At 45.0% G+C, this 13,538-nt stretch overlaps 1 protein-coding gene across 11 annotated transcripts in view; it reads right to left on the bottom strand.

The window, feature by feature from the left end:
• Positions 1–13,538, bottom strand: part of AKAP13 (A-kinase anchoring protein 13) — a 338,427-nt gene that overhangs the window by 18,750 nt on the left and 306,139 nt on the right. For all 11 annotated transcript variants that reach the window (XM_054041161.1, XM_054041152.1, XM_054041157.1 and 8 more), the window contains 8 exons: positions 12,281–12,427; positions 10,446–10,696; positions 8,784–8,909; positions 8,551–8,668; positions 6,583–6,831; positions 2,371–2,447; positions 340–521; positions 174–256 (listed from right to left, as the gene is read on the bottom strand). In XM_054041161.1, the coding sequence (XP_053897136.1) occupies positions 174–256; positions 340–521; positions 2,371–2,447; positions 6,583–6,831; positions 8,551–8,668; positions 8,784–8,909; positions 10,446–10,696; positions 12,281–12,427 (1,233 nt within the window). The remainder of the gene's footprint in view (positions 1–173; positions 257–339; positions 522–2,370; positions 2,448–6,582; positions 6,832–8,550; positions 8,669–8,783; positions 8,910–10,445; positions 10,697–12,280; positions 12,428–13,538) is intronic.

Raw genomic sequence — 13,538 nt, 5'->3', positions numbered from 1 at the left:
TACAATCCACGACAGACTGACTTTCAAACAAGGATTTTAATTGTTTGCAAAATGCAGGCTTCTATCTTCCCTGAAAAATCATGGTTAAGATCAGGAATGGAAAAGTTTCACAAAACTCAACATTAGGTTAGCAAAACTTCACCCAACGATTCTCTGAGCCCCAGCAGCCTTACCTTTTAATTCTCTGGCTTTGGTGTCCAACACTCTCTTTTCCAGTTCTGATTCACTAGGGATTCCTTCATCTTCGTCTTTGTCCCTGCATGAGAGATACACCTCAATTACTACCATGACAAAGCACGTGAGAAACAGCTAAACCAAACGAATGGCGTGTTAACTTACATGGTGTTAATTGTGTCCTGAATTATTTGTATCCAGCTATTGCGTTCCTCCTTGGAGCTGGCATGGACTTCTACCATCTCTGGATCTTTCACTACGGTGGTAATTAGGAATAAACCCTTTTCCTCATGGGCCACTTCTCGTACAATCAGTTTCTTCAGAGAGATTACAGTGGATCTGTGGTCCTTCAGATGAGAGAAGATTGGTGAGAAGACAGACAAAAAGCACCAGAGCTTTAGGCTGACAATAAGTGCTCAAAAGCTCCTAATACCTGCAATCACACCTCCTTCCTACTCATGAGCACCTTTAGCAACTACATGCCAAAAGAAGTGCTAGCCTCACCCAACATGTATATTCTGAGAGTAATTTATTTCACTGAGCCCAGAATGCTGGTGTCACCTTCCTCTGACCATTCAGGAAGAACTGCCGTCAGCTGTCCCTGGATACAATTAAAAATTGCCTTTGCGGTTTTCCAGACTCTCCAAGAACTTGCTTTGATCTCACATCCTGCTGTCTGTGCTCTCTATTCCTGGACTCTTTATCTCACATCACCACTCTCGGTATGGCTTGCTGGTCCCTGTTTCACTGTCACTGCCTTTGCTCTCCCCCTCGGAACCCTTGCATCATATCCTCTCTTCACATCTCACCCAAATCCTTCCTGTTCTCTGTAGCTTAAAGCCGACTCCCGCTACAGAAGTTTTTGTGAGACTGTTGCATCAAGGATTCCACGGAAGATTATGTGCAATGAGTTGTTAGGGTCACTGTAATATCTCTGTGTAATCTCTCTGTTAGCATTGAAAGCTTCTCTTCCAGGGCCGGCTCTGGCTTTTTTGCTGCCCCAGGCAAAAAAGCCTCCCGCCGCCCACCCCCCGTGGGGAGCGCGGCAGGGGAGGGCGCCGAGCCCGGCCGCGGACCCTCTCTCCCCGACCGGCCGGAGCGCCAGGGGGAGGGGAGAGAGCCCAGCCGGGGCTCCGCTCTCCCCGGCGGCCAGAGCGCTGTGGAGAGGGCGGCAAGCCCAGCCGGGGCTCCGCTCTCCCGGCGGCCAGAGCGCCGGGGGGAGGGCGGCGAGCCCGCCGCGGGGAGGGCAGCGAGCCCAGTCGCGGCCCCACTCTCGGGCCGGAGTGCCGCGCCGCGCCACGCACATGCTTGGTGGGCTGGTGCCTGGAGCCGGCCCTGTCTCTTCCCACCTGTGGCATGCATAGTCCAATGGGCTCATTTGGGGTCTTTACAGAATCACAGGGTTTGGTTTTTTTTGGGAGGGGGTGTGCTTTAGCAGCGGTTTGCCAGCATGACCCTTGTGTGCACCACAGCCAGCTGAAGAGCTAGGAAATGCCCTGCGCTGGCAGCAGGCGGTTTGGAAATGTGGCTCAGTGAATGGGAAGAACAAGAGGACCAGAGAAAGTCTCCTCTTTGAAGCATGCATGAAAGATGCATCCCTGCCAGACCCGTAGCTATTCACTGGTTTGGGGGCACTGGCACTGGTTTTTTCATCAGGTCAGCATGTCTCATCGTCTGTCTCTTTCATCTAGGACTTTCTCGGAAAGCTCCTGTTTTTGTTTTCATGAACTGGTCCATGACAAATATACTCCTATAGCATACTGCCTTGTGAGCTTCTCGAACTTTATTGCAGCCGTAGGCTTTTGTTCCTGTGCTTTTTGCTTTTTAGATTGATTTATTAGGTCTGTCTTTTCTGCTGGGATTCATTTGTACACAGTTCACGTTCTTCCCTCCTAAGTGAGCAGGATTTGCACAGGCTGATGAAGAATAAATGTATCCAATGACAGGCTTATTTTCAGAGCCAATTACCAAATGTTCAAAATCACTGTAGAAATCACCGAGTGGGAGGGGGAGAAATTAAGACATGTTTTCAATAGAAAATAATGGAGTCTGCTAAGGAAACAAAACTGTTACATGCAAAGTGATCTGTCCAATAAAAACTAAGGAATGTAGCAGGCAGTGACATGCTTTCATTGCTAAATTCATACCAAGGATCATCTATGTAAAAGAAAGGAAGAGAAAACACAAAAGCCTTACCAATGAGGCAAAGACATACTTCTGGTCCTTTTCCTGAAGGAATATCAGCATATCTGAGAGGAGGACAGCCTGGACCTCTACAACAGAGAAAAAACACCAAGGTTTAACCATCAAATATCTATCTATGTTAATCACTGGTTCTAGTGCCTATCAATACCTCTTATTTAGCAATGCCCTGCATTCTAGAGCTTCTGGTGAGCATAAGAGTGATAATTCGGGCTACCCTAAGAAAGTGGATTAGTCCGCGGTTTGGTGTGTTTTGCTTCCTAGTTAGTAGGAACTGTAAACATTGCAGAGGCAATATACTCAGCCCCTGGAAAGAGAATGGCCTCTATCTCTATAGTGACTCCTCTGGGCAATGTAAAATCACCACTGAAAGGAGTCGGAGGGAATCGTATCTACTCAGTCTTTGCTGGGATGTTCTTTTCCAAATCAAAAAGAAGAACAGGAGTACTTGTGGCACCTTAGAGACTAACAAATTTATTAGAGCATAAGCTTTCGTGGACTACAAACCACAAGCCCTCTGAGAGTCATGGAAGATTGGGGAAGTGGAAGCAAGGGATGTTCACTGAATATACACCCTATCCATTTAGATAATCTATATTTTTATCCTCAAGCAAAATATCTGTTTGGTTTTATTGCTCTCCTCTCATGAGTGGTGCAAATTATCTTGTAACAACACTTGTCAGCGGCAATTCCTTCCCCAGGCATTTTAACTTCAGCAGCTAATGTTGACTCTGCCCACAGATTTATATGGCTCTCTCTGAATTCATGAGGAGCCAAACGGGTGTGCCTCAGAGGGGAGAATCTGACTCAAGAAGGAGAAAAGAAAGAAATGCAAAGAGGATGAATATAAAATTCTGAATCAGAGCAAGGATATTTCCCCAAAATACACATGCTACCTTCCAAGTTGCCTCATGATACATCACAAGATTACATAGTGAGTATTGAGTGTGATTCCCCACCCAAGCCCCACCGCACAAAGAGTTTCTGTGTAATACACTACGAGACCTTGTGATATACAGATGAGGTAAACTCAAAAGCTAACTCATCCCCTGTGTAATTCCTTCCAGGCTTTTTGAAGGAACAAGATCCCTTTCAGATCAAATACGAACCAAACTTTTGCCGAAGTCTCAAACCAAACCCAAACCTCTTTAGAGGTTTGTAAAAGTTCAGGTAAGATTTGTTTTACTTTGATTTGTTTTTATTTCCAGCTGCACTTTCTGCTTTTGGTGCAGAGGAGGAAAGACCAAAATACTTCAAGGAAAGCTATTCCTGTGTTTCTCCTGGCTCCAGTTCCAAATCCCAGAAGTTAGGACAAGCAGGTTCTAAACTTTTGGATGCTTTCCCATCTGGAACTTCTGACTCATCTCTACTGGCTAGCTATTGGCTCTGGTAGTGGGAGCCATTATTTCTATGGGAAATGCATAATATAACCTATGCTAATTGAGAGATCTCATAAAATGTAACGCACATGCCAAATAGGGAGATATCTTTTTAAGAAATCTATTGTGGGTGGGTAGGAAGGAGTTGTGTCTGGGTCACTGCTGCTAGACAGATGCACAATTAGCTTTCCACACTCAGAAGTGGGTGTGGTAGTTTTGGGTATGCTCAATAGGTTCCCTGTTGCTGGACTCAGACTTCATGAGGGCAAGTAGTTAGCCTTTTGCAAAGCAGCTGCCCTATGTGCATTCGGTGGGTTGGGACAGGCTGAGCTGAGCAGAAAGCAGGCTGTTTTCCCTAACTCTGAAGCATTTTGCAGCAACTTGGTGGTACTGTTCACCCAGCAGAGAAGCATTGGCAGTGTTAATTATAGAGAGAGGAAAATGGTAGGGGAAACTAATTTCTTTTATTTTAACTGTATACTCTGAATGCTGTTTAATTTTAGCCAAACTGTTTTAGTTTAAATTGTTTCAACCAGTATGATTCCCCAACTTTTATTTAAATGTGATAACGAGGAAAGAGTCATTTATATTTTGCTATTCTCAGTGCAGTCCAAAATCTGAGAGGTATGAGGTGTGGAGCATGCTTTCAGAAGTCTTATAAGAGCAACTCTCAGATGCAGAAACTACAGAACCCAAACCACCAAAATAGAAAATCAACCTTCTGCTGGTGGCATCTGAGTCAGATGATGAAAATGAACATGCGTCAGTCCGCTCTGCTTTGGATCGTTATCAAGCAGAACCCATCATCTGCATGGACGCATGTCCTCTGGAATGGTGGTTGAAGCATGAAGGGACATATGAATCTTTAGTGCATCTGGCACGTAAATATCTTACAACGCCAGATACAATAGTGCCATGCAAACTCCTGTTCTCACTTTCAGGTGACATTGTACACAAGAAGCAGGCAGCATTATCTCCTGCAAATTGTAAACAACCTTGTTTGTCTGAGTGACTGGCTGACCAAGAAGTAGGACTGAGTGGACTTGTAGGCTCTAAAGTTTTGCATTGTTTTATTTTTGAATGCAGGTTTTTTTGTACATAATTCTACATTTGTACGTTCAACTTTCATGATAAAGAGATTGCACTACAGGACTTGTATGAAGTGAACTGCAAAATACTATTTTTTTGTTTTTTACAGTGCAACTATTTGTAATCAAAAATAAATATAAAATGAGCACTATACACTTGGTATTTTGTGTTGTAATTGAAATTAATATATTTGAAAATGTAATAAACATCCAAAACTATTTAAAATAAATGGTATTCTATTGTTGTTTAACAGCGCAATAAATCACAATTAATTTTTTTAATCGCTGTTGTTTAACAGCGCGATTAATTACAATTAATTTTTTTAATCACTTGACAGCCCTACTAGGAACCTAGAAACCATCTTTAAACTTTCCCTCAGAACAAATCATATCATATATGTGGAATCTAAATTATCCTCCGATGGCACAGAATATGGAGGGATGCACTGGTAAAAACCCTTCTACTTCCACCTCTGCAATCAAGACATTCTTTGGAAACATAACATGGTAACTTTCCATGCATCATATCTGTTCTACACACACCAAAGAGAGATGGCCAAACTCCACTGAAGCCCCAAGTACCAAGATTATACGCCTGATACTGGTGGAGAGCAAAAACAAGCCCAACCTTTCTGCTTGTGGGTGAGAGAATGACTAACATGATTCCTATCTCAAAGTTCACTTGAAAGATTTCAGGCCCCAGTTCAGCAAAGCAATTAAGCCCAATGCTTTGATGAGTTGGGGGCTATTTGCCTTAACGTTTTTTTTTTACTTACATTAGTGAATGAAAATCAGTTCAAGAGATCCAGCAACCAGCATGTGGCTCTTTTATGGGGCTTCTGTCCTGCAGGGAGTGGGGGCTCAGGGCTTCAGTCCCCGGGATGCACCTGCTGGGGCTCAGGACTTCTGTCCCAAGGGAGGTGCCTGCTGGGCAGAAGCCCCTAGCGCCACCACCCCACCACAGGGCAGAAGCCCCGAGCCCCAGCAGGCAGGCCTGGCTCTCGAACTTCTGAAGATTATCGTATGTGGCTCGGAGGGCTAGTACATTTGGCTACCCCTCGTCTGTAATGTGCATGTAATAGAGAATACAACAGTTGCAGGGACATTAGGGAAACAGAAGAGCAGTAATGGTTTGGAGCAGCAGCCTCCGAAATTTCTGAGTCAAATAGTGCGATGTGGAGACTTACTTCAGTGTAACAGGTAATGCAATGCTGGTTCTGCTGAGCAGCTCCGGGGAACTTTCGAGTAATAGAAATGTCGTGCTGCTCCTGGGCAGCAAAACTGGGAACTGCAATGGTTGCGTTTCACATTCAGTGTGCATAGTTCCTAGAGCCAATGGATGTGTATACAACCGCAGTGTGTAAACATGGGATTCACCATCACACCCATCACTTAGCTTGCTGGGCAAAGCTTGGAAGGTAAATAAATAAGCAGCAGCAATGGTGAGCAGTAACAGAAATATTTGTGGCAGTAATCTAGGGTGTTACTAGGAGCACTGGGAAGGATTTTTCATGGTTTTTACTTTGACAGCACCTTTCTAGAAACAGAAAAATCAATAAAATAATGTGAATAATAAATGGGCCAGCGATTTCAGAAGAAACCCTGTGTAAAAGGCAGGGGAACCACCAAGCCAAAGGAAAGGGAATGAAGTCGCAGGTTGCAAGATGGATGAACCCTGCCATCATCTGCAGACAGGAAGGGTACATCCTTTGGGTGCATGATCTGTAGGATTTTCTCACCTTTCAGTCTCCCAGCTGTGTTCTTCAGTGAGACAGGCCCATCTCGGATGAGCTTCCTACGTCTCAAGTCCTCCCTGGCAAACATCTGGCCGCTCTTCATCCTCATGATGGACTTGCTGTCCGTCCGGGTGTAGATCTCAGTAAGACGTGTTTTCTTTTCATAGTTGCTGACTTTGCTATTGACCGCAGCAATCACATCTTTAACCAGGTTTAGTGACTGGGTCAAGTCTTGATGTTCCACTTCGTTTTCTTAAGGAGTGAGAGAGAGACTTCAATTTCAGTTCATCCTTATTGTGAATATGCAGAGCCTAACTTCTTACTTCTCCCCTTTCCCTTACCACTGAGTCATCAAACGCTATAGCACATGGATGCGCTATTTTTAACTATCTTCCCAAGACAAGTTTCATTTAGAAGAAATGAAAAGTTTGTCACAAACCTTAAATAGACACCTATACAGTAAAGGGGAACCATAGGAAATATGCTCTGCATGAGCTATGGCAAACTAGGACAATGTAAATAAGAACCACATTTTCAGCCTCTGCCAAGTGCATGGCTACCTGACTGCATGTATAAAAATGGGCATGCATCCATTATGCATGTGCATACAGCTGTTTATGCGAGCAAATCAGGTGCAGCCATTTTTGAATACCAGATTCTATTAGGAACACTCAGTAAAGTTGCAATAAAAGTTTTAAGGGTCTGGATTAATGATCCACCCTTGTAGTGGCAAAATTCTCATCTCTTTGGGTCTTGATGAAGTGACACATTTGTGAAATAAATTGTTTCACATTCCAGAGACCCTCACTCACACTTCTATAAACCACGTCAATGGGACAGACGACTATGTATGAGGAGGATAATGGCCAACAAGATTGTCCCTTCTGAACATAAATTTATTTTATAAGAAACAAACACAATATTTGAAAACTTTTGAAAGGTATGAATTACAGAACATTAATGATTATAAAGACACAGTGGTCAGTCTCTGCCATTCCTTGGCTAATCTACAACGTCAGCTGATGTATCTATAGGATACACACCCGCTGATAAAAAGCATTACATATACATCACTCTCCAGAGGATTTTGTGGGTGAAATCATACAAAACACACTTCTGGAGTTTACTCCATCTTAAATGGAGTGGCACAGATAAACCACACCTCATCCACACCTAATAAAAGGCTTCCACAGAGATTAAACAGAGTGCACTAGCAGATAGCAGGTGAGATTAAACTGTAAACTGAGCCTTTTTGCTGACTGAGAGAAACCAGGAACATCACAAGCATGTGCTATGCAGACTACTCCCACATGTTTCTACCATCCTAACCCCTGATCTCCTCAGGAGTTAAGATTCCGTGGCCACTCCTGATGGGTTGATCATGCAGAATCAGAAAGGTGCTTGTGTGACACAGAGAAATACCCTAGAGAGTTGATTGACGACTTATCACCCGTAACCACTTGATCATAAATCACCCATAAAGACTCATATTCGAGGCCAAGTTCTTTGAATACAGTATTTAAAAGTATGGTAATGTAGGATTCCTGGGATGGAAGAAAGGTTCAAAGGGAGAGTGTCAATCCTCTTGGAGATCTGAGAATCTTATTCTTCCTTATTTTGCCATCCCCTTCTCCAAGGCCCTGTATCGCAGCCACTATCCAAAGTGGACAAGACAGGAGTCTATGCATGTTGCTCCATAATTAGCTAGAGATTGCTGTAATGATGAGCATACCAAGGCACTTCACTTCTACAGAGGCTGTGTGCTGTATCTTTGCAACACTCTCAAGCCTGTCTAGCCTGAGGTTTGAAACCCTGATGGAGGAAATGAAACCCAGGTCTTTAATTACAGTAGTGCTGGGCACTAAACACTGGGCTGGCTGGCTGATTTTGAGTTGGGCAGTTTTACTGGGAAAGGTCCTGGAAAAAGATACAGAGGAAACAAATGTGCTTAGGAAAAGAAACAGGCTCTACCTTTGGTATACTGTAATATTCTTTGTAATATCACGGGATACTTTGTGATCCTTTGAGTTACTAGTAAGATGCACTCAGGAATCCCCAGGCGCCTCACCACCGTGCTGCTCATTTTTTTCTAAAAAGACAAGACATAAATTAAAATGCTGCCGATGGAGCGTTCGCCAAGACATGCCAACGTGCAGTGTGCACACGCTGCGGGGGTCAGAAACAAATCCCCCACCAGTTCCTACCTTGATGAATGCCTGAAACCGCTTCTCTTTTGACTGCAGGTCTTTGAAATAATTTACAGCCTCGTTGTGGTGCCCGCAGAATTTGCCGTAAGTTTTCTTCATTCTCTCCCCATTCTCACCGGAAAACTGCAAGACATGAACAAACTTATAGCCCCCACACTGAGTTCTTGGGATCAATCACTTGGCATCATGCACCATCTGTCACTGAAAAGGACGGCTACACTGTCAGTATAAATCTAGCCCCAAGTGTACCTTTCAAAAAACTAAATCTATGGAATTTTCAGAATGGAGACGAGGCACTGTATAAACCCAGAGTGAGAGACCCTATCACAAAGAGCTGGCACTCCAAAGAGACAAGATGGAGAAAAGGAGGGTGGGGGGAGAGAAGAACCACAGAGGTGTGAAGCGGCTTGCCCAGAGTCACAGAGCAAATCTGCAGCAGACCCAGGAAATGGAATCCAGGTCCCCTGCTTCCAAGCTTAGTGCAATAAACTACAGACCGTACTGTAACCAGCGCAGATGCTTTTCTGCCCATGTGGCATAAACAAACAAAGCAGGCATCAAACCTGACATCAAGCCTTTCACCTGCAAAGCTCAAAGCCTTTTACAAAGATGCATAATTATTGTCATCTCTATTGTATAAGTAGGGAAGCGGAGGCACAAAGGAGATGTCTACGCAGCAAAGAAAAACCCATGGCTGGCCTGTGCCAGCCGACTGACTCACAGTGCTGTTCCATTGCTGTGTTGACTTCCGGGCTCGGGCTGGAACCTGAGCTCTGGGGCCCTCCCACCCCATTGGGCTTGGGCTGGAGCCCAGAAGTTTACACAGCAATGAATCAGCCCCGCAGCCTGAGCCCCACAAGCCGGAGTTGGCTGGCACGGGCCAGACACGGGTTTTTCTTTGCTGGGTAGACATACCCGAAGAGATGATGCGACTCACCTTAGGCCACCAATAAGACAGCATAAGGGCAGGTCTATACTACAGAACTACTTCAGTATAAATAACTACACCTCTACCCCGATATAACACGACCTGATTGGCCTGCTAAACCCAGGGCTGTGAGTTCAATCCTTGAGGGGGCCACTTAGGGATCTGGGACAAAAATCTGCCTGGGGATTGGTCCTGCTTTGAGCAAGGGGGTTGGACTAGATGACCTCCTGAGGTCCCTTCCAACCCTGACATTTTATGATATAACAAAAATTTGGATATAACACAGTAAAGCAGCGCTCGGGGGGGGGGGGGGGGGGGGGGGGGGCTGCGCACTCTGGTAGATCAAAGCAAGTTTGATATAACACGGTTTCACCTATAACACTAAGATTTTTTGGCTCCCGAGGACAGCGTTATATCGGGGTAGAGGTGTATGTCGCTCAGGGGTGTGAAAAATCCATAGCGACCTAAGCACTGGTGTAGTCAGTGCTCCGTCAGTGGGAGGGCATCTCCGACTGATGTAGCTACCGCCTCTTGCTCAGGTGGATTCACTACACTGACAGCAGAGAGCTCTCCCGTCAGTGTAGAGCATCTTCATTAAAGCGCTACAGCACAGCAGCTGCACCAACGCAGCCTTTTAAGTGTGGACCTGCCCTAAGAGAGAGAATTGTAATTCAGGAGTTCCTGGCTTGCAGTCTTGTGCTCAGAGCATGCAGGGGTGTCTCACCACTCACCTGATTCACCAGGATGTCTCCGATCCTCTTGATAACAAAGTTCTTTTCACTTTTTTCCACCAGGGACTCTTTCTTCCTCTCCAGGATCCGCTGGAAGAACTGGTTGTGGATGTTCAGCAAGTCATCCAGGCAAGGAAAGACCTTTTCCACCATTTGCTGTTCAAACTGCAACTCCTGCATCATCCCCCTGCTGTACACATCACTCATGATCTTCAGAGTGCGGACGTGATGCATCTCTGTCTGCATCAGCTCTGCATGAGACAAGGACAGGTCCAACACAGGAAGCACATGAGTCATTATTACTATCTTCTAGGACAAGGCGCTGTATCAACCCAGAGTACTTGGCATTGCTAAGCCAAGGAAAGGCACTTACCAGATCTAGCTGGTTAGAAGGGCTCATAGAAGCTAACCATGTAATGAAGTGCTATGGGGACATAATTCCCCATTCTGATGTGTGTGTTACTTGCACTAGTATTACTGGGATTTATACATGTGAACTCAGGGGAAAACAGCCTGTAATACATTAAATGCAACACTTTGGGCTTCCCAATACCATAGGTATATACCAGTTTCATTCTTTTCTTGCCTCTTAATAGTTACTAATTAGATTATCAATGTGAAAACATTTTTTCTTTTCAAAATGCATGGTAGGGCATAGCTTGGGGGTGGATCAGCCATCCCCATACTCTATTTATATGAATAAGTGCTCGCTTTCATTACTGCTAGAACACCGGCCCCCAAACTGTGGGACCTGTCCCTCTAGGGAGGGCACGGAGGAACGTTCGGGAGGGGTAGAGCATGAAATGGGGCCTGGGCCAGCCCCACACAGGGGAGGAGGGAGTGCAACCCCACACTGCTCTGGCCCCAGCTCCCAGCCCTGGCCCCTGGACCGGCTGCAGCTCTGCTCCCGGTCCCAGCCCAGCTACAGCTCTGCTCCCAGCCACAGACCTAGCCCCAGCCTCGGCACCTGGCTCCCAACCGCAGCTGGGGGGTAGGGCAAAGGGCAAGGGGGTAGGGTGACCAGATGTCCTGATTTTATAGGGATAGTACTGATTTTTGGGTCTTTTTCTTACATAGGCTCCCATTACTAGGCTCCCATTACCCGCCACCCCCTGTCCCGATTTTTCACATTTGCTGTCTGGTCACCCTACAAGGGGGGCGGGGGGGAGGTAAAAAGTTTGGGGACCATTATGCTGGAATTTGAACACTGCAGAAGGACAGATGATAATAGCAAAACACCATGTTGCTCCTCTCAATATAGTTATTTTTCTGTGTAGCAAAAGAGGACTCTTATATCAAGGGGGAGAAGATGCTAATACAAGTAATTGACTACTCTGTACTCATGGGTAACTGTGTATAAAGGTCATCACCAGACAAACCAGAGTTGCAATTTGTTTGGATGGTTCAAGGTAAGTGAAATCCAGAATTCCAAAGCTTACTAAGATGGCATTGGAGGTCTTTGTTTCCAGTAAACACCAAGAATGAAATTCTGGCCCCAGTGAAGTCAATGGCAAACTCCCTTTGACTTCAAGGGGAGAGGGATAGCTCAGTGGTTTGAGCATTGGCCTGCTAAACCCAGGGTTGTGAGTTCAATCCTTGAGGGGGCCACTTGGGGATCTGGGGCAAAATCAGTACTTGGTCCTGCTAGTGAAGGGAGGGGGCTGGACTCGATGACCTTTCAAGGTCCCTTCCAGTTCTAGGAGATGGGATATCTCCATTAATTAATTAAAGTTTCCAAATTAGTCACAAACTAAAAAATATGAACAGACCATCCAAACCTAGAGGTTTCTACGAACTAAATTGGATCACTTCTCTTTAACCAATAAACATCTCACCATATATGACATCTTGCCGTTTGACGATATCCTTCTTTTGCTGCCGCAAAAACTTGCTGTCCACTACTTGACTCCAGGATTCTGCCTCCAGCTGCTTGGAGTCCATCTCAAAGTCCCCCATGAGCTGTCCTTCATTCATGTCTGCACCTGCATAAAAGCAGCATAAACAGATATCTGGTCCCATTTGAAAGTCCCATTGCCTAGTCTACAGATTTAGGCTTTGTCTGAATGCCACAAACATCATATCCACTCTCCTTTACTGACATGGAAACAATTATGTCAAATTTTACTGGGTAAGTACGAAACAACGCAAACTACTTTTACAGGTTACTTGCTAAAGTCCACAATTATCATGTATACTGAACTCTGGTTTACAAGACAAGCAAGAACCAGTTATCTACCATGTAATTACATGGTAATTAATATGCAATTTACCCTCCTTTGTTTACTTCAGTAAATTAACAGAACCGTTAAGGAGCGCGTTGTGAAATCTGTATTTTCAAGCTTAGAAAGCAATAATTGATGTGCCCGGAACTGAAGATTATGTACATTTTAGAAAGAAATTGTTCATTTGTTGCCTGGACACAACATGTGAGAATTCCTGGCAATTGGGAAATGTCTCTGTCATCATGTCCTCTGTTCAGTTCCTAATGCAGGGATTGGCAACGTTTGGCACGCGGTTCGCCGTCCTGGGCCAATGGGGGCTGCGAGAAGCCGTGGCCAGCACATCGCTCACCCGCGCCGCTTCTCGATGCCCCCATTGGCCTGGGACGGCTAATCGTGGCCAGTGGGGGCCGCAATCAGCCGAACCTGCCACGTCAGCAGGTAAATAAAACTGGCCCGGCCCACCAGGGTGCTTACCCTGGCGAGCCGCATGCCAAACGTTACCGACCCCTGTCCTAATGAATTAAAACCATATTGTACTTTTCAGGCCAGCGTCGGCTAAGATATAAAACATTTAAGGACTAGTTATACCCTAGAGCACTCCTTGCTTAAAAAATAACTTCATTTTTTGGTTTGATGTACATTAGATTCGTAAATTTAACTGAAAAAAAATTAAAATATATTTTGAACCCGCCAATATGAGAAAAGTAAAATATATAGGGATATGTAGATGTACAAATAGATTGGAAGAACAGACAAAGCATGAAAGATGGGGAGGAAGGTGTACATCTGAGCTATAAACACCGCCCACATAACTCAAATGTAAATAAAATGCTTCATATATTTTCCCCCCACTCAGAATATGCTAAAATGC

This window comes from Malaclemys terrapin, chromosome 10, assembly GCF_027887155.1.
Source record: "Malaclemys terrapin pileata isolate rMalTer1 chromosome 10, rMalTer1.hap1, whole genome shotgun sequence".
NCBI lineage: Eukaryota > Metazoa > Chordata > Testudines > Emydidae > Malaclemys > Malaclemys terrapin.
Note: the sequence above shows the minus strand (reverse complement) of the source record. Positions and strands in the feature narration are given on the sequence as shown.